The sequence below is a fragment of the Lepisosteus oculatus genome, chromosome 1 (genome assembly GCF_040954835.1).
Source record: "Lepisosteus oculatus isolate fLepOcu1 chromosome 1, fLepOcu1.hap2, whole genome shotgun sequence".
NCBI lineage: Eukaryota > Metazoa > Chordata > Actinopteri > Semionotiformes > Lepisosteidae > Lepisosteus > Lepisosteus oculatus.
In genome coordinates this window covers 57,697,465-57,721,641 of record NC_090696.1, presented here as the reverse complement: position 1 = coordinate 57,721,641, position 24,177 = coordinate 57,697,465, and the positions used below count along the sequence as shown (strand labels likewise).

The 24,177-nt window shown below is 36.4% G+C and overlaps 1 protein-coding gene across 2 annotated transcripts in view; it reads left to right on the top strand.

Annotated features, from left to right (window-relative positions):
- egf (epidermal growth factor) overlaps positions 1 to 24,177 on the top strand; it is a 56,143-nt gene that overhangs the window by 26,098 nt on the left and 5,868 nt on the right. For both annotated transcript variants that reach the window (XM_015345286.2, XM_015345287.2), the window contains 10 exons: positions 1,447 to 1,551; positions 2,829 to 3,052; positions 5,615 to 5,782; positions 6,207 to 6,356; positions 8,559 to 8,723; positions 11,042 to 11,158; positions 13,909 to 14,034; positions 15,154 to 15,319; positions 15,748 to 15,912; positions 21,739 to 21,841. In XM_015345286.2, coding sequence (XP_015200772.2) covers positions 1,447 to 1,551; positions 2,829 to 3,052; positions 5,615 to 5,782; positions 6,207 to 6,356; positions 8,559 to 8,723; positions 11,042 to 11,158; positions 13,909 to 14,034; positions 15,154 to 15,319; positions 15,748 to 15,912; positions 21,739 to 21,841 — 1,489 coding nt within the window. The remainder of the gene's footprint in view (positions 1 to 1,446; positions 1,552 to 2,828; positions 3,053 to 5,614; positions 5,783 to 6,206; positions 6,357 to 8,558; positions 8,724 to 11,041; positions 11,159 to 13,908; positions 14,035 to 15,153; positions 15,320 to 15,747; positions 15,913 to 21,738; positions 21,842 to 24,177) is intronic.

Below are 24,177 nucleotides of genomic sequence, written 5' to 3'. Positions count from 1 at the left end.
ATGCAGATAATCTTATCAATTCTATAAACAATATAAAATACCTGCTTCTATATAATTTATAAATAATATACAGTAAAATCCCCAATTCTTCATGTGGATTTCAGTAAGTCTTAATTGTACTACTAGAATTATTTTGATGCAGGAAATAAAAATAAATTCTGACACTTAAAGATACTTGCCTGATGTGTACCTGGTTTTGTATTTTGGTATTTTGTTACACATTTTGATCAACACTAATTAGCCCTAGATTATTTGTGTTTCTTACTAAACTGGGAATGTAATTAACATCACCAGACACTGCTTAAAACTATCCAGAAAATTGAATTTTTAAAAATCTTTTTAACTTCATCTTATCATTTTTGTTAGAAATCAGTTATAGAGTAAAGCATTAAATGATGTCAGTTGTATTTGTAGCACAGGTTTGTTATTGGTATCAATGCTGAAGAGGGAATGTCATTTTAATAATGCCTTGCTAGGGATTAAAAACGTAAATCTCTTTTGTCCAAGTGTATCCAAAAAAGCTTGCTAGGAGCTTATTATATTATTTACTGTATTGATATTTCTGTACTACATTCTAAATAAAGAATAGGGAATATTGTATTGAAGGTATGCATCATATTACATCTGGAATTATATCTGGACTATGTGAAGGTCACATATGTCCAAATTTGTTCAATTGTACGATCTTAAGAGGATGTCCTTTTCACCACACTGTATATTGTATAGTTTACATCTCAATAAAAAGAAAGACAGGAGTAAAATATCTTAAATCACCTCACAATAATAAAACAGTGAGCTCCCAAATGCTTGAACAACCAAGTACAACTACAGTCTATGTCAAACACTAAAAAACAAAGATCTATACAGTATATAGCCTAGCTGAGCTGAAAGTTTGCAATTTTAGTTTCCCCCATTTATTATGACATGAGTAATGTTGTCTGGTGTTGTTTTAGCTTTATTTCACTTGATATTGGTGAAGACACCACAATCTTCAGAGACTGCATAATGAGGTGTTCCTATTAAAACTGCCCATAGTTGAAGCCATCCTTTAACTGCAAGGTGCTAGACTGAGTGCTAAATCCTTTTTTCACCTGGTGGAGGACCTGCTTCATGAACTGACCTTTGACACTGCTTTGGGAGGAGAAATTTAGTACAGTATATGGTTTCACCTGCTATTGTTTTGTGTTCCATTAAAAACATTCAATATAAAACATGCCTAGATCCACATAATGCATTTATTTTTCTGGTCACCTGACTTTGTCTGTGCTCCTACTTACTATACTTCCCCGAAATTAAATGCTACTTAACAAATGGGTGCTGACCATTGAGAATACTGATTAAGCTGTTTCTTGTCAAGTCTAGAAAAATCTAACCATAATGAATGAGTCAATTATTTGGTTATGCTTCATTCACAGAGTTGTTAACACCACCTCTTTGTATCCTTAGGTTGTCGAGTATTGAGCGAAGTGATTTGAGTGGATTAAACAGGGAAATGGTCATCAGAGAGGATATTCACAAGCCAAGGGCAATAACTCTGCATTCAGTGGCAAAGTAAGGTGTTGTACAGCGCTCTCTGGCATCTCCCTGACAGAATACTGTCCACCCTTGAGTGAGTTGTCACTCAAACAAACAAAGAAACAATACATCCAATTTCCAACAAACGCTTGAAAATCCCACAGAATGGTTTCCAAATAGAAAACAAATAGAAAAAAAATTAATAAGAAGAGCAGAAAGCAAAAGGCTGAAGCTTATAGTATAAAACAGCCTTTTATCTCAGATTTTCCTGTCAGCCCTGTTTAACGGTAATGCTCTTCTCAGTTCATGTAGGGTTTAAGAAGGATTATTGAAGTCAAGCAAGCTGCTCTGCTCCTGTCCTCCCTACACCAGTTCCACCTCGTGGATGAAAATAACATTGCTTCGGCCTACACACGTTCTCATCAGAGCATCTGTTAGTCCAATCTGACATATTCAGTAATGAAAAGGGTTCTTAGTCAGGATTTTCAGATGCTCGCGTGGTAGGGAAAGTGTTTGATGCAATGTGGGAAAGCAGAACAGAACTGCAGTGACCTCTGCAGGTCCTACTAATGGCATCCATATGCTGTGAATCCAGTTTATTTAGCTGACATTCAGTAACATAGTCACTATAAAGGATGGGTGACTAAGTGGCACAGTGGTTGTTAAGCTAAAAGTAGCTGATGGTAAGGGATGAACCCTATGCATATACAGGGAAATATGGAAATCCAAGGCCGTAGTCCAAACAAACAAGTCAAAATGCCAAAAGATCTTGAAGCAATAACTATCCAAAGGAGAATCCAGAATTCGTGGTCAAAAAGCAAGGCAAAAAATCCAAGGGCAAAAAGAGAAGCAGAGAATATCTTAGAGAAACGGAAAGTGTAGCTCTCAGGGAATAAACCTAATACTGAGCAAGGTTGAAACAGGGAGCAGGGTTTAAGTAGGCTAAAGGGGAGGCGTGGTGATGGGTTAACGAGGTCTAACCTACGTCTCCCCAGAGTGGATGAGGTACATTCTATCTGTTTGGGTGCCCTCTGGTTGCAGGATGCTGGTACTGTAACAGTGGTTAGCATTGCCACCTTGCAGTACTGGGTCAAATCCGACCTGTGGTGCTCTCTGTGTGGAGTTTGTATGTTCTCTGGGTGATCCAGTTTCCTTCCACATTCCAAAAACACACCGGAAGGTTAATTAGCCACATTTGATTTAATTGTGGGTGATTTTATTTAATTTTTAATAATAATCAGTTTTATATGTCTCTGCTGTCCAGGCTAGGATTTTCGGTGTTTATTGATGTGTTTTGTTTGTTTGCTTTTGAGGAAGTTGTTCTGGACAGATGTGGGTGAGAGACCATCTCTGGAGAGTGCTTCTTTGGAAGGTGGTGACCGAGTCATTATTGCCAACACAAGCCTAGTCTATCCCAGTGGGCTGACCATAGATTATGTGGAGGATAAGCTGTACTGGTGTGACAGCAAGCGATCAGTTATTGAAGTAGCAGATCTGGATGGCTCCAACCGCCGGATTTTGACACACAATGAAGTAGGTGAGGCTTCTGGCAGTGATACTAATTATTCTAACGTTATTCTAACTAAAGTTATTCTAACTGAAAATCACAGTAAACCATCAGTGTGGGAGTTGCATAACTTTGAACCTGTAAAATGAACATTCTGTTGGCTAATCCCCAACTGTCTTAATATGTTAAGTTCATTCTGAAAAGGCAAACAGTAATGCCTTGTGTTACCCAACAACATCTTTGTTACCCAACAGATCTGGCAGATGCGGAGAACAAGGAATAATAATAATAATAATAATAATAATAATAATAATAATAATAATAATAATAATAATAATAATAATAATAATAATACAAGTAAAGATACTGCCATACCTAGAACTACATTTACAAAATCACCCAGCTTTTCTACACACACAAAGAATGTGGCAATATTAGAAGCACCTGGGGAAGTAACTGACTCATAATATTATATCAAATTAAATATCTTCAGTTGACAATCAAGAGTTCTGCTGAAGCTTTCAAGTCCTCAAGGTAGATTTGGAACAACAAATCACACATTAAAAACTCTGTAACTTTTGCTGTCGAAACTGGAAAAAATACTGGCTATACCATAGTGAAAGTAACATGTGGCAGTGAAGTGCTTTTATTTTGGGTACTTGGGTAGTTGATCTGGCTTTTTAAAATATATCTCTTTATTGTTTTCCATTATAACATTTAGCACGGATTTTACGAGACTCAAACTTAAGAGTTTTGGAGGTGAATTTGTATATTTGTATACAAAAAGAGTACTGTATATTTTGAGCAAAGAGTCGCTTGTCTGTGTGTAGTTTCTTCATTGAAACAGGGCAGAGGAAACTACATTTCCAGGTAGCCAAAGGTATTAGAGAGCTTCCTGAAGCTCAGTTAGCTTGCTTCTATAGTGCACGGGGAGGACAGATTAAGCTTGAAGCACAGAAAAGTTCATCCCAAGAGTCAGCAAGTTTTTTTAGGTCTGACTTCAGTTATATCTATGGCTATAATAAACAATTATTAGAACTAAAATGAAGCACCACCTACAGTATATAGAAATAACATCCTAGAAAGAAGTCAAGATGGATTAAGGTATTGCTTAACCAACTTATAGTTCTATGAATAAAGAACAGTCAAGACACACCGAACATATGACATGCTTTATCTAGATTTTTCTAGATTTCAAGATTTTATCTAGAAGGTCTGTGATAAAATTAATTGTCACATTACTGGGATTTACCCAGGGAATGAAATAATTTGTATTGAGAATCATTTAATAAATAAAAAACACATAGTACAGATAAGGGTACTGTACTACAACCACTTCTGTTTCTATTTTACTATATATCAGATATACAGTAAATTGTGGTAAAGATATCAAACTAGTTAAGTTTGTGGAAAATACCAAATTGGGAGAATTACTGAACATAGTAGAATTCAACAAATGAAATTCAAAACATTTTGATAAAATTAAAGTCTGAACAAAGACCTGGTGGATGTTTAATGTAGACTAAGGCATGATTTTGCATGGATGCCGGAAAATATGAACTACTGTGTACTGTATATACAAAATACACTAAGCTATAAAAGCATACTTAAATTTTTCTGACAATAAAAGCAATAACATTTCTTAAAGTGGGAAAGCAATAAAAATACAAACAAGGCTAGGCTATACAGTATAGTCAATCGTGTATAATTAAAATTAAGGGATGTTATGTTAAAATTGAGGGGTACTCTGGTTAGGCCTCATTTAGAATAATGTGTACAATTTTGGTTACCAAATTCTTCTTTGGAATCAGCCCAGAAAAGAGCAACATCATGCATTACAGGACTTTGACAAACATTATACACAGACAAGATGAACAAACTGAACCTTTTTCAGTCTTGAATAAAGAATACTGCAATGAACCTGGATACAAGTTTTCAATGTCGCTAAAGGTTTTGTCTAAGCAGTGGACTTCTTCAGAATATACTATGAAACACAAACCAGAGGACACAAGTGAAAACTATGGGGAAACATGTTTAAATCTGAGAACAGAAGGCATATCTTTAACCAAGGGTTTATAAGAGTATGGAACAAGCTACTCAGCCATGTGGTAGAAGCCAGTACCTTGGCTTGCTTCAGGATATTGCTGAATAAGATCCTTGGATCAATAAACTACCACAATACGTACAAATAGGCCAGATGTGGCAAATGACCTCCTTCCGTTTTAACCTTTCTTGTAAGTTTGTATACATTGCCAATAAAGCAACACATTAATAAGAGGCTTATCTGGACACAGGTGCGGAGGGGATGATTTAACCTATTGAAGATCAAACCTGGTGTAAATCCAGAAAATGTCATAAATGATCCAAAATGCCATTCTGGTAGATTAAATCAGCAGTGGAGCCATGTTCTCAGTTATGGTTTTGTGTAGGCCGCCCAGAATAACACATATACTGTATGCTACTGCCTTTGCTGATATTATTGTGGCCACATACTGTAATTCACTGAATTGTTATTTTTTTCATGTGTCCAACTTATCGTATATCATTTTTACTTAAATAAGACAAATATCTATAATATTCTGCCTTTTTTAGGCCATCCCTTTGATGTTGCTGTATTTGAAGATTACGTCTGGTTCACTGATTGGGCCACATCTTCTGTCGTGAGAGTAGATAAGAGGAGTGGGCAAAATCGAGTGCGTCTCCATGGCAACATGGAGAGGCCCTCTGCCGTGGTCATTGTTCATCCATTAGCCAAACCTGGTATGATAAACTCTTCCTCGTGCCTAGAGCATTCACTGCTTTGAAACAGAAATAGATTACATCCATAGTTAATGAAGAAAAGTAAAAGGCAATAAATTACTTATTGACATTTACAGTAGCCATATCAAAATGTAACTGTCAAGATATGTAACATCAATAATTCCTGTTGCAGTCACTTAAAATTTTACCATGGTTTAGGTTTAACCTAATGCAGAATAAGAGAAATGTCCTTAGAGACAGTCAGAGGCCACTGGACCTGCTTTATGTATCTGAGAGAGTAGCAGTCATGACTCATGTATTCCTCTTCTAACGAAAAGGCTCTTTCTGTTGATCATGAAAATAGTATTTTTAAGACTGATAAATGAGCATATTTTCCCATTTCTCCTAAAATGCGCCCATTAAAGCAAATTTGTTCTTATTCCAGGGGCCAATCCCTGCCTTTATAAAAATGGTGGGTGCAGTCAGTTGTGTGAGAACAAGTTTGGAGTGGCTCACTGCTCATGTGATAAACACTTTATCGAAACTGCTAGTGGAAGAGCTTGCAGACCAGTTGATGCAACCATGACAACACCAGGTAAGTAACATAGGCCTATAGTGTGTAATAACTTAATTTATTTTTCTCCTGAGAGAATCATTATACCATAGGAAATCTGTAGTGATTATAATGTTGTCAGAAAACACAGAAAGCTTCAGGGAAAACGATGGTTTATACGGTACAGAGTCGCAGGTGTAGCCAAAGGCTATCCTGGCACAAGGCAGGGTACACCCTGGACAGGATGCCATTCCATCACAGGGCTTACAAAGACAGACATACTGTTTACACACTCACATTCATACCAGGGCCAATTAACCTACTAGTACTGTATGTATGACTATGACACAGATACTTAAGCACCCCAGGAAGAGGAACTAAACCCGACCCCGGCCCAAGAAGGCAATGATGCTAACCAATGTGCTACTGAGTCACCAAAACATATTTACTATAATCTCCATCTAAATATGCTTCATTAACTAAATGTTTCTAAAACCTTATGAATTGTCAAAATCCACACATAGTCTATAACATTCCTTATGAACAACTTTGTGTCCCAGTGCTAGGAAACAGTCCTTGAGATAACTTCAAAAATGCTGTCAGCGTGGAATATCATACTGAATAATGTAACAAACAGATATGTCTCTCCATTAGATACGTCATTCTTGAAGTAATCTATGCTACACCATTATGACAACAGAGTCCGCTAGCTTCTAGGCATACTGTATATTGCCAGATCTCAGATGTTGGCTGGGACTGGCTCTGATCAAGGTTCAGATGGGAGACTTCTAAGGAAGCTGCTGTAAATTGAGTTTTGTGGACCAGTAGGTGGTCCTCCACTCTTCTGCCTGGAACAGAATTTCCAAAACCAACATGCCTGTATTTTGACCAGGGACATTATACTGTTAGAGGTGGTGTTAATCTGGACATAAAGTATTGGCTAAATTCAGTTCTGGCCTTCAATTTGGTGGAGATATTAAAAAGATATTAAAATGAGGTTCTGATGCCTTGGTCATTAGACAATTTACATTACTGTTCAAACGTGTATGGTCTCAAAGTCCTGTCTTGATTACACTTTGGACTTGCAAGGAATTACACTGGCATATTTAACATTTTCCCTTAATTCAACTAGTGAAGCTATTGTTCACTTTTCCATCCCATTTACTGTGTAGTGGGACACAATGGCTGTCATACATCACACAGGTGGGTCCTGCACTTCAGTGCTAATTGACATGTTTCCTCCTTAATGTAAAGGGATTTTGGATCCCTTAGGATTAAAAAATGTCATAGTTATTAAATGTAATTAATTAAGATTGAGTGAGGCCCAGGAAATATTTATCATTTGCTCTATAATAAATGGCACATTAGTAATTGGCTTTGCTCCTCTGGTGCTTTGGTCTGCCCACATTCCCTGTGGTTTGCTAGTTATTTATCAATGGGTTTATCAGTGAGATCTATGTGCACTAACTGAAGTGTATTATTCAACATTGCACACGTTAAAGAAACAAATTGTCTAGATGATCTGTTATTAACAACATATAATTTTCTGAATTAACAAAACGTTAAGAATAATAATCAGGGATAATCTATAAACACACAATTTTTACCATTCCAAAAACTGTTAAATACTACAAGATCATTGGTGAATGTGTTCATGCATCTGTGTAACCAGAACACAGGCACATTTTTGGACTTAGACACACAGCTCATTGCTTGGCTTGAACAAGGATGAAACCACATAAAACTAACCTTAAAATGTGTTGGTTCAAAGCTGTAACCTCTTGAGAACATAAACTGTAGTGATGCATGCAGTAACTTCTTTCTCTGACAGCTGGTTACTTAAATAAAGCAAGGGTGTCAGAGTAAATTGGCAAGACTGAGTTTGCAGTTATGGGAAAAACTTGGAAGAGGCATGAGACAAGCTGTCTAGTAAGGTGAATCAACTGCAAATTTTAAAATGGCAACACCACGGAGCCTTAATACCTCCTAAAATGTTTTGGAAGGTTCTGGCCCAATTTGAAGTCATGTACCATGTATTACATGGTAAATATGAAGTATGTCCAGGCACATATGTCCTGTCACATTGACAGTGAGTTTTTTACATATCTGTGAATAGATGCTAAATAACAGAAAAAATATTTCTTGTCTTTTCTCGAAGGGTTTTGAAAAAGGCGTGATGCATTGCTATTTCTGACTGATAAATGATCCAGCATTTATGGAATTTTTCTGATGGTTTCTCTGCAGCATCTGGAGATACACCTTCTCGTAGCCTGTTTTCCTTAAACAATAAAACATTAAGAGATGACAGCTTTCCCCTGTCCATCTCTAGTCCATCTTCTTCAGCTGGAGAGGCAGATGTTGAAGAAGAACAGACAGAAGACACACTGGTCACAGAGAAAATGGTGTCAGGTACAGTATTACATTTATTGTAGAAAGAAAGAAAATCATTATTTTCAATTAATATTTCTTGCCAAGAAACCATCAATTTAAGGAAACTTCATAGAAGCAGATGATTACTGTATACTGCAGAGTACTGTCCCAATACATCCATCCAGAACATCCATCCAACACAGTACGATGTACTGTGAGGTGCTGAGTGTTGTGAGAAATCAGTCTGTATCTAATGTTCAACTAAGAAACACTTTAAGTTAATTTGAACAATACACAAAAATATCAGGAATCTGGAAATGTTAATCATATTCAATGTTTCATACTTATACAGTATATGTTAAAATGTAAATCATATGCTTGAACTTCTAGTGGTCTGAAGGAAAAAGTGTTCGATTCTACAGAGTGGACCCAAATTCAAGTACAAGAGCCTTATTCATAAGGAATGGATGCTCATAAGAACAGTTACAAATGAGAGGCGACAATCTGGTCCATCTAGCCCTTTTTGTTAGTAGCTAACAAAGGATCTCATCCTGCTGTTTCTTGAACGAATCCACAGTATTGGCTTCAACAACTTCTCAATAAAAAAAAAATCTCCCACAACTCTGGTTTAAAAAATGGCACCTGTTCTCTGTCTTAAATGCACTTCTATGTAATTTTCCATTGTCTTCTGGTTTATGTTTCACTGTTGGTTCAGAAGAAGTCAGTTGTGTTGACGAAAAACGTAGTTTTCAGTCATACGGGAAACTGCTAATACACAATTTACATGTACTGTAGTGCTTTCCAACCCTGGCCTTGGAAGAACACTGTGTCCACTGGCTTGTATTCCAAATGAGCTCCAAGCCTCTGGTCCAAATGGATGACTTCATTGATTTTTTTGCTTATTTATCAACTTAAAGTCTACTGTTTCCAGCAAAACTTTACGTGCTCAACTTACTTGCCGTTACTTGTGACTAGACAGCTCTTAGTGGTTGATAGAGGTGGGTATGACACTGCGTTAGCCACTCCTACAATTAGTGTTTTTTTTGTTAGACAATTGATTACAATTCAGGCAGTACACCTGAATGAAGGTAATCTGAAATTTAAAAAAAAATCAACAGGGGTGAAAATAAATGACGAATCCCATTTGACTTTTTCAGTAGAAAACTTAATCAATTACCCTGTGATTAAGAATAGTGTCCCTCCAAGACCGGGTTTGAGAACCACTGACTATTTCTCACAGTGCTACATGCTGGTTAAGATGACAACTAATCAATGTGTTCTGTGGTAGAACAGATTTTTTTACTGGGGAATTGTTTCTGTCATTGAATCATCTTTGTTTTAGCTTTTTTTTTAAACTTTGATGTGTTTCTGCCTTAGGCTGGAAGGAATAATTGTTAGGTAAGACCCGGTGAGCTTTTAAATCCATTGACTCACAGAGGCAGATACAGCCTGATCACTGTAGGTATAGACCCTGCAACTGAAGGTCCTGATTGCTGCAAGTGTGTGTGGCATTATTTGGCCTTGTTTGGGTTGGAGTTTATTTGTTGTGAAGACACATGATAAAAATGAAAAAGGAAAATACCCAAGTTTAATACGACACACCACTAACTCACATTTTACACGGTCACATTCTCAATACAATGACAGGTCTTTCCTAATTTCCCTATTAACTGGTGCAAATACAAGTTTCCTAGGTAGGAAATGTTTGCTGATATTTCAGAAAGCTCCAGAAAGGGACCATTTCAATTGATTCTCTTGTCATATTTGTTTTTTGAAAAAAAAAAAACATTTCTCTGCAAAGAAAAATACAATAGCATTGCACATGATTCAAAGAAAAGGACCTTTTCTGCAATCAATGTAAAACATTGATTAATCAGTACATTTTCTTTGTTAAAGGAAATGTATTCATTACATCTTGCTGAAATCTATTTAAACAATGGGTATTAATGCATACAACAACTGAATAAAATGTGGATTTACAAAAACTAATATGAATCTGGTCCATGGTATATTTAGTTTAATTCCCTTGATGGTGACCTGAAACATACTGTATCACATCAGTTTGGATAATTGTTTATTTTAGCATGTCTTTGGGCTGTTGGAGGAAATCAGAGGACGCACAGAAAAAACACAAGGCGAACATACAAACTCCACACGCATAGCACCCCAGGGCTACAGCACTGTGAGGCCGCAATGTTAATCACTGCACCACTCACATACTGCACATGTACAGTATATCTTTATTAATGAATTATATCTCCTATATATTATTCTATAATAAATTATTATTATATTTTATACCCCTTTATATAAGGAATAGAAAATACTACTAGATACAAATGTTCTTTTGGTTACAGACCAAGATGACTGCTCTTCCCTGCGGTGTGACTTCAATGCAAGATGTCTTCCACATGAAGGCAGTGCAGCCTGTCAGTGTGTTGATGGCTTTACAGGAGATGGTGAAAATTGCAGAGGTAAACAATGGGCTTTTCAGGAAGACTTTTGTACTGTGGGCATATTTTTATAGCAAAAGGTCAGAGAATGTCCTATGACGGAATACTTCCAAGAACAGGGAGGTATTGGTTCGTTTTCAATATGAGATTATTAAAACCAAGATTTATAGTGTATTTGTATTTCTTTAAGATATCTCCTGTTTTTCCAGTTTGAAATAAGCTCTTCCTCAGTTTGAAATTAGTTTTTCTAACATGCTATTGAAAAGCATAAAACCATCTTTAGTGGAGAAAAAAATCAACTTTTCCACAATTATAAAAAGTTAAATGTTTACAGTCAATGTCAGATAAAAATATGTTTATTTTGAGATTATGGTCTATTTATATATATTTTTATTTTGATGACTTTTTTCTTGATGATACATTTAGCTGTACATTAATAAATGATTGTTTGATGGGCGAGTTAAAAAAGTACAGTACAGGTCTTTCAGTCATACAGAAAGTACTGGAATGAGACGACAGATATTTGGAATAATAGATGTGAGATGGACAGATGTGAAAATGCACCAGGCTGTGTTGTAGAACTATCCAGAACTTGACTGTGTTCAACCGTAGGAATTGAAACAAAAAATGTTTACAACTTTGAGACTGCATAGGATAGGTTCTGGCTTCCCTGTGGCCCAGTATTGGATAAAGCAGATAGAAAATGATTGGATGGATGGAAGTTACACATCTTTGCAATAACTGATATTGGTGCTTACTGAAAGTGTGTTGTAATCCTAAAGAACTAATTAGTGGTTACCACCTCACTACATCTCAGATGCTTAAGGTGTCAGTGTCAGTAATAAAATGGAAAACCAGGTTTCAGTTGTATGTGGTGTTGGTGAACAAAGTGAGGCTCTTTACTTTGCGTATGAATTTCACAATTTTGATCCCAAGGTATCCTGTGGTATAGAGATGTTTTTGTTTGGATCAAACTAAGAATTATTGTTAAACTTAATCTTAAAGATACAATATTCTCAGGGTTTTCTACTACTAATTATTACTACTAATTAATCACTACTACTGTAATTTTATTGGAGCAGCACTTTCTTAATTCTCCACCTGAACTGCTGTGTAGTAAGTCACCTGGTGCATAATGGATAACGTGAGTCCCTCAGAAGATTGCTGCACTTCAGTGGTGGATAAAGAGAGAGGAGTGCCTCTCTTAAATCTAAAGTGCCTTGGGTTCCTCTGGGAGGAAAATAGTTTTATTAATGCAGTTGATTAATTGTCTGTTCACTATCCCTGCAATCACTCAAACCAAATGAAAGGCTTTATTATTGTTTCTTTCCAGGGAATGTAATTAATTTCCAGGGTGGGATTTGGAAACAGTACTCAATTGTGAGGATGTATTTTTTAAAATTAAAATATTAATGTAATTCCAGTTAAGAACAAGAGAGATCACCCTGTCTTAAAGTCTAATGGTAATTGCACTATGCACATTGCACCTTATGTACCCTGTACCCTGTCAGAAATGTCTATGTCTACATTGTCAGTGTCTTGTCTGTATTCGCACCATAGTCCTGGAGAACGATATCTCGCTTCTCTGGATACTTGTATATGGCTGGAATGACAAATAAACTTGAACTTGAACTCGGTAAACAAGGCCTCTTATTGGTTTTATTACTTCAAGAGCAAAACTGAAGAGGTCTGATTGCTTCAGTTCTCAAAATAAGGTACAACCCTGCTTATACAGTATATGCTGCATCCAACAGCTGTTGATCATAGCATATGAAATTCATATTTTTCCACTCATTCAAAGGAATGAGGAAAACAAATGAGGAAACAAATGCCCATACTGGTTATATTCTCCAATGTGTATCTGGATGAGTAAGAAAGAAACTGTTCTGAAAAACCCAAAATGTGACATGTAAGAAAGCCATAATGTCATCACAAATCAGAGCCACCTCTCCAATTACCGTGGCTCATACTGTACTGTACGTGCTATCTCAACACAATGATTTGATACCTTATCGACCAATCTCTCTGTTCCTCAGAGACAAATGTCTGTCAGGCTTAGTGGGTCTCTCAGATGACTGAGAAGCCTGATGTCTAAGGCAGAAGCAATGGGACAGCGTATTTTTGGAGTACCTTCTGCCTCTTCCCATTTGTGATGAGGATTGGTTGTTCTGATGAGGATTGTTGAGTCCTGACATCTTCCATCTGTGAGCAGATTTGGCCTTCTGTGGCCTGCTCTGCTTCTGGCCTCTTATCAGCCCCTGTCACCAATCAACCATTGCAATAGGGCTTTTGGAAATGATGAAAACCTGCACATGGCCATTTTGGAGTGCAGTTTCTGGAGTGGTAGCCCCATCTGATTAGTACTGTAATGAGTGTAACAGTCTTCAAAATCATGTCATTGTGTGACCACCTGAAGTGCAGCACATGTACAGTACATAAAAAAGTGCTGTACAGAAATCTAGAGCCCTTTTGAACCTACATGTACTGTATCAGGGACAGTGATCACATGATGGCCTAAGTAAGGAACAAAGCTATTTACAGTATGTATATTTATATTTTCAGTATATTTACAGTACCTGCAGCATATTGTGGCTAGGCTGTTTCTGAGCACATACAAAATGCTCTAGGTACAGTAGGTGGAAAAATGGTTGTCCTTTGTTTCTTTCTTCATAACTGCTCAAAGCAATATTCTGCTTAAGAACTCATCACCTGCATTGCTATTTAAATATTGTTTAAATGAGGGATTTAATAGCTGTGCACTTTAATTTCAGATATTGATGAGTGCACTATTGGCATTGCCCCGTGCAACAGACAAGTGTCAGACTGCATCAACACAGAAGGGAGCTATCTCTGCGAATGCCATGCTGGGTATATTGGAGATGGCCTACACTGCTCTGGTAAAAATACGTCTTCACTATCATTTTGTACAGATTCAAAATATTAAGTAATAACTACAGCACAGAGGTTGCTGTATAAGCTTTTTAAAGTTTTATTAGCCTAGCATTTGTTAAAAACAATAAAAATGTTATCAAAATCTGGTACAGCACTCAAGAACAGATAATTTTAAGATAAGTTTAAGACATAAAAATGTGGAAAAAACTTCTGGACTGCATAACTGATGTTTTGGTGACTTTTTACATGCACAAATGCTGAAGTTATATCAGGAGTTTCAAGGTAATCTTTAATCTGATGTCAAGATAAGTTTTTGTTAGTGGTTACTAACACTACACAGAAACTAAAGTTTCATTTCTGTTATTTTACAATATATGGGTCTACTGCTGTGCATGTTCTTTAAATCAAAAGAAAGCCTGAACTACCCCTATCTTTCAAGACAATAATTTCTAATCATAACAATTATTGTAGCAGATACAATAGCCTATACTGTATGTAACAAGATAAACAATTCTGTTGATTAAAGATTTCTTAGATGCTTATTTACAGTGTAATGTCATTGTTTAAAGTAGACAGGTTCACCGCACCAGATAATTGACATATTGGTTTCCTGGTTTAATCAAAAGATATTTTGATTATATGGATGTTAGAAGCATATAATGCCTTTTTTCCAGATATCGATGAATGTAAATTGGAAACCCACAACCGTGACAAGCATGCTGTGTGTGTTAACACAGAGGGGAAATACTTGTGCTTATGTAAAACTGGATACACTGGGACTGGCTTTATATGTACAGGGTACTTTTGAACTTTCTCCTTTAAATGTCAGGTACTGCAGATTATCATTACCAAAGTATAACTTTAACACAAGAAGTCCTTGTAAAGTGATTTCACCATGACAAGCTAATAAAACATTCAAGAAGGTTGAATTGATTGTTGAATTATATTTCCATCATGACAGCACTTCTTAATTTGAACTCCTGTATTGACAGAAATAAGAGAGAGCTTTACAGTTCCCGGGAGATGACTCAATTGTACTGTATTTGTGGATTGTTTTGATATTCTGTGTAAATGTCAGAACCAATTGTTTCCTGTCACACTATCCCTGCCTGTGCATATTGCAGAATCGATTACCGCTACCTCATTGGTAAAGACCATCAGCCCTCATGAAACAACCACACAGTGGCCAACCAATAATCTCATTGAGAGCTGCCCCTCTTCACATGAGACCTACTGTCTCTATGGAGGAGTCTGCTTTTACATTCCCGAGATTGGATCCTATGCCTGCAAGCAAGTATCTCAGATCCATTCTTATTGATAAGTCTGGACTTTAATCTGTTTTGTTTTGTCTTCTCCTCTAGGCACCCAGCCAATGCACAATCAATGAGGTGTTTAAATTCAACCTTCTGTTTGTAGGAGGCTGGGCAATTTTTAGTTTTTGATTTCTGAATCTGTTAAGCAAGAAATGTACCAATATAGCATCTCTCCAGATCTTTCAAAGTGCTAATTTTTTAACTGCTGTAAATTAAATATCTGCAAATCTTCAGGAGATGATGATCTAAGAGTGAACAACACATCTTGCTTGATTGCTGTTCTACAGGTTATGCCACTCAATATCTAGTGTTTAGCATTCTAAGAATTGGACACTAGATGGCAGTAGTGCTACACTGTAAAGATTGTAGATGTATCGCAAGCTCACTTGAAAAATCTATTTTCAGCTGTGTAAAGGGCTACATGGGCGAACGCTGCCAGTTCAGTGATCTGGAGTGGTGGGAATTGCAGCAGAAGGAGGAGGAGAAGAGACGGAGCCTTACTATCGCCGTCTGCATGGTGATACTTATCTCTCTGCTCTCCGCGGCAGCCTGTATAACGTACTGCTATGGGTGAGGTTCAGTACGCTTCACATACTCAGGTCTCCAAAAGATAAAATATATTGAGATTATCCACACCTTGAAGGAAATGTGATAGCTGCATATCTACTTAATCTTTTTTTAATTCAACAGCTAAGTAAATATAGTTTTAATTATGAGGAAATCCTGTATAAATAGGCTTACAGAAGAGAGGAGGCTATTTTGCCCCTTTTGTTCACTTGGTAGTTGAGCAGATCAGTAAATCATAAACTTCATTCATCTACTTCTTGAAAGAGCCCGGTGTTTGGTCCCCAAAAACCAAGCTCGGTTACACAACTTTGTTTTTTAAGACTACTATTATCAATACTAAGTCTTAAGGTTCTAATTGTAACCCCACTTTCCATTTTAGCCATCCATTTTTGAACTGTTTTATCTAATGCAGTATTGCAATGAAGCTATAGCCTCTTCCACCAAGCAAGTCCTTCACAGGGAACACACTAACACAAACACGCATGCATTCACACTAGCACCAGTTTTTCCAGAAGTTAAATAACCTACCAGTGTGTGTTTGGACTGTGGAAGGAAACTCTGCACATGAAAAAACTCATGTAAACACGGGGAAAACACACAAACATACATACAACTCGGGGGTCCAGCACTGCGTGAGGGTTAACCTTTATGTACGTTTTAGAATTCTATACACTAGCATCAAATCACCTCTCCAACTCCTTTATTCTAGACTAAAAAAGATTGAATTCCTTTAGCAGGTCTGTAAAAGACACTCATTTGAGACCAGGAGACATTCTTGTTAATCTTGGAGCTCATCTTTGTATGGGTATGATAGATTTTGATGGTGTGGCGATCAAAAATGAAAACATTTATGAGATCTTGCTAGCGTATTGCAAAATTTGAACATAGTTTTTCTTGATTTAATTTCCACACTTTGTTCGCTACACACTTGCCACTCCTCACCCATTGTATCGCCTGCAGAATTAATTAGTTTGCTAATTATATCATATATCTATACTGTAAATCCTTATAGATCAGGAAGAACAACAGGCCTAAAATTAATCATTATGGTAAACCACTTTCCTCATATACCCAGTAATATGGGGTCTTTGAAATACAATTTGGATTTTCCTCAAACAGGAATATAATAGACACATGCAGTATTATCAGGATATCTGTATTGCAATATCAGATCAATTGTGTTTGTCCAGCCTTTTAAAACCTGTATTGTCAATAGAGTGCAACGACTTATTAACATGGATGCATTATAATGCTGAATAAAATTACATGATCTAGATATTATTATACAATAAATAATACACGAAACAAAAAAATATAAATCTGGGTTTAAAATACACATAGAAACAGTAATTTCTGAATTACATTAAGTTAGGGTAGCTGTATTACTCCATGTTAAACAGGATATTTTGAGACAGGACAGGATTAAGAAATCCCTTAAACTAAAGAAACTGATTGTAGAAACTTGTGTCTAAAAATATGACACTTGCTGAATATTGTTGTTAAATGATGGGCACAACTGTTCACAATTCCTTCTGTCCATTCAGTGAGAGAGCAGGTAAACAAAATTATTAATTTATTTGGCTTTGGGGAGGGAGTAATTAAAGGTTTTATGCAGAGCTTAGGTTAGGGCTCTGGAAGTAGATGGTTATAGCAGTCGCAATGCTGTTGAACCATAAAGCAATATGTTTCACTCAGATTGTTTCAAGGGTATACAAGTGTAAGTTGTTTTGGATAAATGCATCAGACCAACAAATTAATAATAAGCCATTATTTGAAGGATTTCTTTGCATTTCTTGTTTTTCGATGCATTAAACATTAAAAATATGTCATGTAATCATTATAGATGTTAGACAATTGATTGATGGAGAGTTATACTTGTGCAGTTTCTGTTAATAAAATGGGCACAGAACTGATAATGCAACATACAAGAGAAAGAAAGTTAGATTCCAATTAACAGTTAAAAGCAGTTTTAATGTGTACAGATTTTATTTTAATGTATTCATCTGAGGTATTAGTTGATGTGTTTGTTTTGGTGATTCAGTGCATTATAAATTCCAGAGCAAAAAAAGTGATCAAGATATAGGGATGTAAGATATATATATATACTGTAGAGAGGGAGCTAGTCCAACATAGTTACTAGCCTGCAGCCCTTAAACATTAGACCTTTGATAGGGCATAATATTGCCATAGTTCAGGTGGGTAGCTGTGTCAGCATGCGTAGGCTGCAAAGGAACAAGTAATAGGTTTATTCCATACTGAATAGAAGAGAGAAAACACAATGTTTTTGGCTGTGGAGCCTTCTTCAGGTGTAAGAACCTTCTTCATGGCAATAATATTGTAGAAAAATAAGAGTAGAAAAAGTAGTGTGCATTCTGAATTTGGGTTAATAAATGACTGTAAAATTAACATAAATCTGTCAAGGACAAACTTTTAAAAATGTGATTCAGTTTTTCTAGTATATAATAAATGAACTTGTTTATTTAAATGCTAGAATCACCTTTAATCATAATAATAAAATGCTGTGGGGAATTTCCTTTTTCTTCAAGAAGTCTCCAACCTCAATTATCATTGATAAATATTGACTCCATTGTTAAATATTAGGTTATGAGTGATATATTCTTGAATATATGCAAGTGAATGTGATGCATTAAGGAGCCTGTAGATCTCCTTCCAGAGTAATAGACACTCTTTGACACTGAGATATGTGTGTCACTTGTATTACACAAGATGACTTTTGCTTCACAATACATATTGTGACCTCTATTAATAATAATGTTTCTTTATTAGCCCTATACAATTTCTTGCATTAGGAATGCGTCTTTTCACATACCCCAGCTTTTCTCCATGGAGACACAGACACAGAGACAGGGAGAGAAGCTTGGGGTCAGAGCGGAGGGTCTGCCATTGTACGGCACCCCTGGAGCAGTTAGGGTTAAGGGCCTTGCCCAGGGGCCCAACAGAGTAGGATTCCTCTGCCGGCCACAGGATTTGAACCGGCAACCTTCCAGTCACAGGCACAGATCCTTAGCCACAGAGCCACTGCTCATGCCTTTACATGACCTCAAACCCTCTCATTTTTCCACATTTGATCATTATTACAGAATTTCTGAATTTATTCAACTGTACCAAGGAGCCAATATTTTTAAGAGAGTAATTCCTCATACAAATGTACAGTAGCTGCTTCTTCAGGTATCTCATTTAATTTTATCTACTGTATGTATCTTTTTCTATTAATAACCATTCTGTAAATTCCATAGCTGTGGATTTAGTTTCCCTTACCATACCATACATAATAAAGCTAAATCTTGAGAATCAGCAAGCGATGTTTTCAGTCAGAAGAATATTTTGTTATTTTTTGTGTTTTAAAGTATGTGCAAGAAAACTAGACCAATAAAGAAATCTGTCAAAATATTCTTAAAATAATTTGTCCTCCTTTCTTACATTGTTATCATTACAATATTGTTTAGAAACTTAACTTGTAGTGTATATACAATGTAGTTCACTATTCAGATTTACACTGGAGCTTTTAATGTTTTGTATTAGATACGAAGAAGTATGCATGTATTTCCTTACATCTTAAAAAAAAAAAACATTGTTAAAAACCTGGACATCATTATTGGGTAGGGTTCATTATTCTCACTCAAAGAAATAAAAAGATTTGAGTCTTTGTGTAAAATTTGTGTTCGTGTAAAATTCAGCCCCTTAATCTTCAATGGGGAAAACAGTGCAGCGACAATAGATTAAAGTAGCTGCACCTCCACCATGAATGAGATCATAGGTATTAAACTCTCAGCTGAAAATTTGTAGGTGTCTATCAAAGGGTAGGTTGCGTGGTCCATGTAATGTCGGTGGTTAAGTGAGAAAACTAAGATCAGGTGTGGAACAGCTTTACTGTCAGTTCACCAAAACAATAGAAAAAAATTGCAGATTAGTGGTGCGACTGTCTTCAAACTCTATTCACTTTTGGTCCTTAAGTACATGATTCCTTTTACAAATGTTTCTCTGATTCTGTCACACTGCATTGAATTTGCTCTTTTGACTTACAAAGCAGCCCTGATCAATTCAGCCCCCTGCTTCCTTGTGGAAGTGCACGCTTTCAATTACATGCTTGGTTTGGCTTGTTCTACAGCAATTATGGATAAAAATAGGTCATTTCTGCGTCCAAAAATGGACCCACTGATCTATAACCTTATTTGAAAGCTGTGTGGTTGCCAATATTTCTGCCTCAAATTGCCTTTCTCACTTGACTGGTAGTGTTGTTTTTATAGTGTTTCGTTTTTTTGCCCTGAAAATTGCTTCCTGGTTTCCATCTAAATCTGTGTTTCCTTCTCACTTCAAATAGAATGCATTCCAGGGTCACCAAAATCAAATATCTACAAATTATCATAAAGCCACTTACTTCTGAGTAAAAGTGTTCAGAATTTAAACTCCTTTTTACCTCTCAGTTGCATGAAGTCAATCTTTCCTTTACTATAAATATTATCTGTAACAAATTTGGAGAATCAGGAAGAAGTTTTTTGTCAGTTCCGAATGACATACTCCTTTTAGAATCAAGGGTAAAATCCAGACATGTTGTCATCTGTTATGCTTATATTGTAACTATTGTTACTGTATGTGATCCATGAAATGAAAAATCAGGGCGTGGGGAACTCATATCACTGAAAACATTAAGAAAGGCTGCTACCAAGATCTATGGCCTTTTTACCTGGATGCTACTGGTTTATATCCAAACTATGGAATTTTCTCACTGTGAGGTACTGTATCTTACTGTAACTGCCATGGTCTCTGTCCATTGACTTTGTGTAAGTGGCTTGGCATATTCTTGTTGGTGTATAGTCCACATCCTTGTCTCTGTAGGTTACTACTAAATGACTTCTTCTTATGATGGTGATAAGTGTGATGGAAAATATATATATATACAAAATATACAATTGATATACTGATGGAAAAAGAAACGCAACATTTTCTGGAATGAGAATACTTTAGTTATAATTTATGTTCTTTCACAAAAAAGTTGTAAATTTGTTTTAAGCCCTCTGACCAGCAATATAGCTTGAGGACTGAGGCATTGTAACTTGCCAATCACACGAAAGCTCGTTAGGTGCACTTTTTTCCAACAAGGTCCATGTGGAACAATGCCTGATCAGGTCACCTTTAAAAAGGCCTTGATTCACAGCTTAGGTCACTTCAAGAAAAAGGCCACACTTAGTTAGTTTTCTGTGCATTCCATAATGCCTCGAATGTCACCAGAAGCAAGGGAGAGGGCCATTGGCATGCTGTAGGCAGGCATGTCATGTGCCAGCATTCCCAGACACTATGGACTAAGACGCTCCACTGTGTCCTTATTGCAGAGAAGGTTTCAGCAGACCGGCAGGACACATGAACGTCCAAAATCCAGTTGCCCTTGAGTGACCACACCAGAGCAGGACCGACACATCAGACTGGTCCATCTGAGAGATAGTTTCAAATCTACCACCCGTATCGCTGCTGAAACAGATACAATGCTCACATCAGTGACAGGACAGTGAGGCTCCATGCTGCTGGCCTTAGAGCAAGGCGAATAGATGGCTAGCAAGGAGTGTGGAAGAGGAGGTGTTGGGTTTCTTTTATCCATCAGTAAATATAGAAAAATATGGTTATATTCATAATATGATGGTTGGCTTCTGATTTTACTTTTCCACACCTGAAGCTGTGTCAAGATACTCTTTGGGTTCTTTTTAGTTAATCTAGGATTTAATGGCATGGTCTTGAAAGGCTGATAATATAAAAACAATATACTATTTTTGATTGTTTCTTTTGCCTTTTGTTCTGTGTTTTTTTAATCTACAGGGCAAAAAGACACTCCCCAAAGAGTCATGATGCTGATGAACTGAGTGACACATGCAGCAATGTCGACAGTGTGACTGAAACTATGACTAACAGCACACAACAGGTAAATACACAATGACATGGGCTTGAGAATTACTGTACTACCTGGATGGACTATTAGTGCATATTATATGAGTCACAGTTACTAATAGCAATTGTCTTCCATCAGCATTTCCAAAGGATAAACAAACAGGAGCAAAGGGCAAGGTAGAAAATCAACTTTGTTAAACAGCTTCTGGTTTTATTGTTTATTTGTTTATTTTACTAGGATTATGGGAAAATTCTCAAGTTTATAGAGTGGCATGATACCACGATGTTTAGTTTTGCTGCTGATCAGAGGTCCTAGGGTTATTCCTTGCTTGGTTGTTTGTCTGTGGAGAGTTTTTTTACTCTACTTTCACCCCAAAAGTAGAGATTAGGTTCAGATCTTGTTGCTCTTGAAAAAAGCGGCTCCCCTTCTTGTTTGTTGCCTGTGATCGGTGTAGGATGCCTGCTGTAAATGCTATTGCTGAAGTAGTACAGGTAGTGGCCCTTCTTAAATGTTATTTACGGTACCAGATAAATGTTTGGATTGGGTGATATCTTTTGTTGCAAAACCGGTACTTCCCCCTTTCTTTATTCTGGAGTGCATTCATACATGTTAATGCAAAACTCTGAATTGTAGCAACATTACCATAAAAGTATTCCATGAACAATTCCCTAAATATATCACAATCACAAAGAGTTTAATTCCATTGTGACCATATTTAATTAACCTATTTAATTCACTGTTAATTCTTCCTTATCTTGCTCCACTCCACTGTTGCTGGTAAGTAATTGTGGCTGGGTCCGGTCTTAATCAAATATTTCTAAACATTCAAGACTTCATTGAGGATATGACTTCTGAGCTCTGAAAAACCATACAAGCTGGATAGGAAAAAAAAATAAGCAACACATTTTCAGTCATTTAATATTTAATCGGACCTTCATCTGGGAATTTGTTCTAAGTATTGCTTTGTGACCTACGTTCATCGCAGGTCATTGTTAATGACATATTCCATCCATTATCACAAAGCTGCTTATATCTGGATAAAGATCAAAATAAAAGGTCAGAGAAACCCAATGTCAATCCCAGATGCATAGGGCATAAGGTTGGACTACACCCTGAATGGGACACCTGTCCATCACAAGACACACACCCATAAGCACAATTTAGAGACAGGAATTAACACAAACAGCATGAATTTGGAAAGTTTGAGGTAACCAAAGTATTTGGAGAAAACTCACCCACACATGGAAGGCTGACCATGCAAACTCCACACAGAAGCATCTCAAGTCCACAATCAAACCCAGGGCCCAAGAATTGTGAGATAGCCTTGATAACCATTATGCTGAAGTAACTTCCTCAACAACAACAAAAAAAAAAAACAAGCATACAAGGAACACAAAGAAACTGAGCTGAAAAATAGATGTTCATAAAATTTCCAGGCCAAAATGTCAAGAGTCATTATGACTGAACAGATGGTAGTCCTTCAGCAGGTGTCCACTGTGTCCATTAAAACTATTTTGCTTCCCTAAATATTAACATTGATAAAATTGCAATGACAGGCTCAGATCGATTTATTGTGGTTGTTTTGTAATGATGTGTGAAAAAAATCTAACACATATTTCTATTCCAGATCAAGGTTTTTTATCATGTGCATAAAGGAATTGTGTTATGGATCAGATATAATTAATATATTTTTTTAGTCACTCAGTATTCTGCTACAAAACACAAACTAACTTTATGATTAATATTGCAAATGTGCAAAAGCAATATGGAGAACTGCATTGTTTTGTAACTATATTCCAGAGATTCTTCCAAAGAGCAAAGGAAGTGATTATAAATTTACACCATACTGTAAATATCCAGGATAGGGTAATCTGGAGTAAAATTACAATATACATTGTATTTAAAAAATAAGAAACCATATAAGAAGAAAAACATTAAATAACCAAATAAATTATCCTTCCCTCCTGCACTGTGGAAGAACAGGACAACTGGAACCTGAAGGATACACTGTCTGCTATATGTGATAGATATAGTCTCCTATTATTTAAATCCAAACTCCAATAAAACAAATATCAACAGAATAACTTTAACAGAATAATTAATACATTGCTGCTGTCATGCCACTACAAATGGCTTTACGACATTACAAAGGGATTGTTTTAATTGTACAGTATATTGCTCTAGTAAAACAAGTAGTACACTATACAGTAAACATTTCCCCATTTTTCATAAAACATAAAGAATCAAGTCAGATTCTGTCTGGTCAGTATTTAAACTCATAGTTTATACCATTGGAACATTTTGGGATCTGAAAGAAGAGCAAGGCATTAACTTTACACTAATAGTCCAATGTACAGTACATATCAACT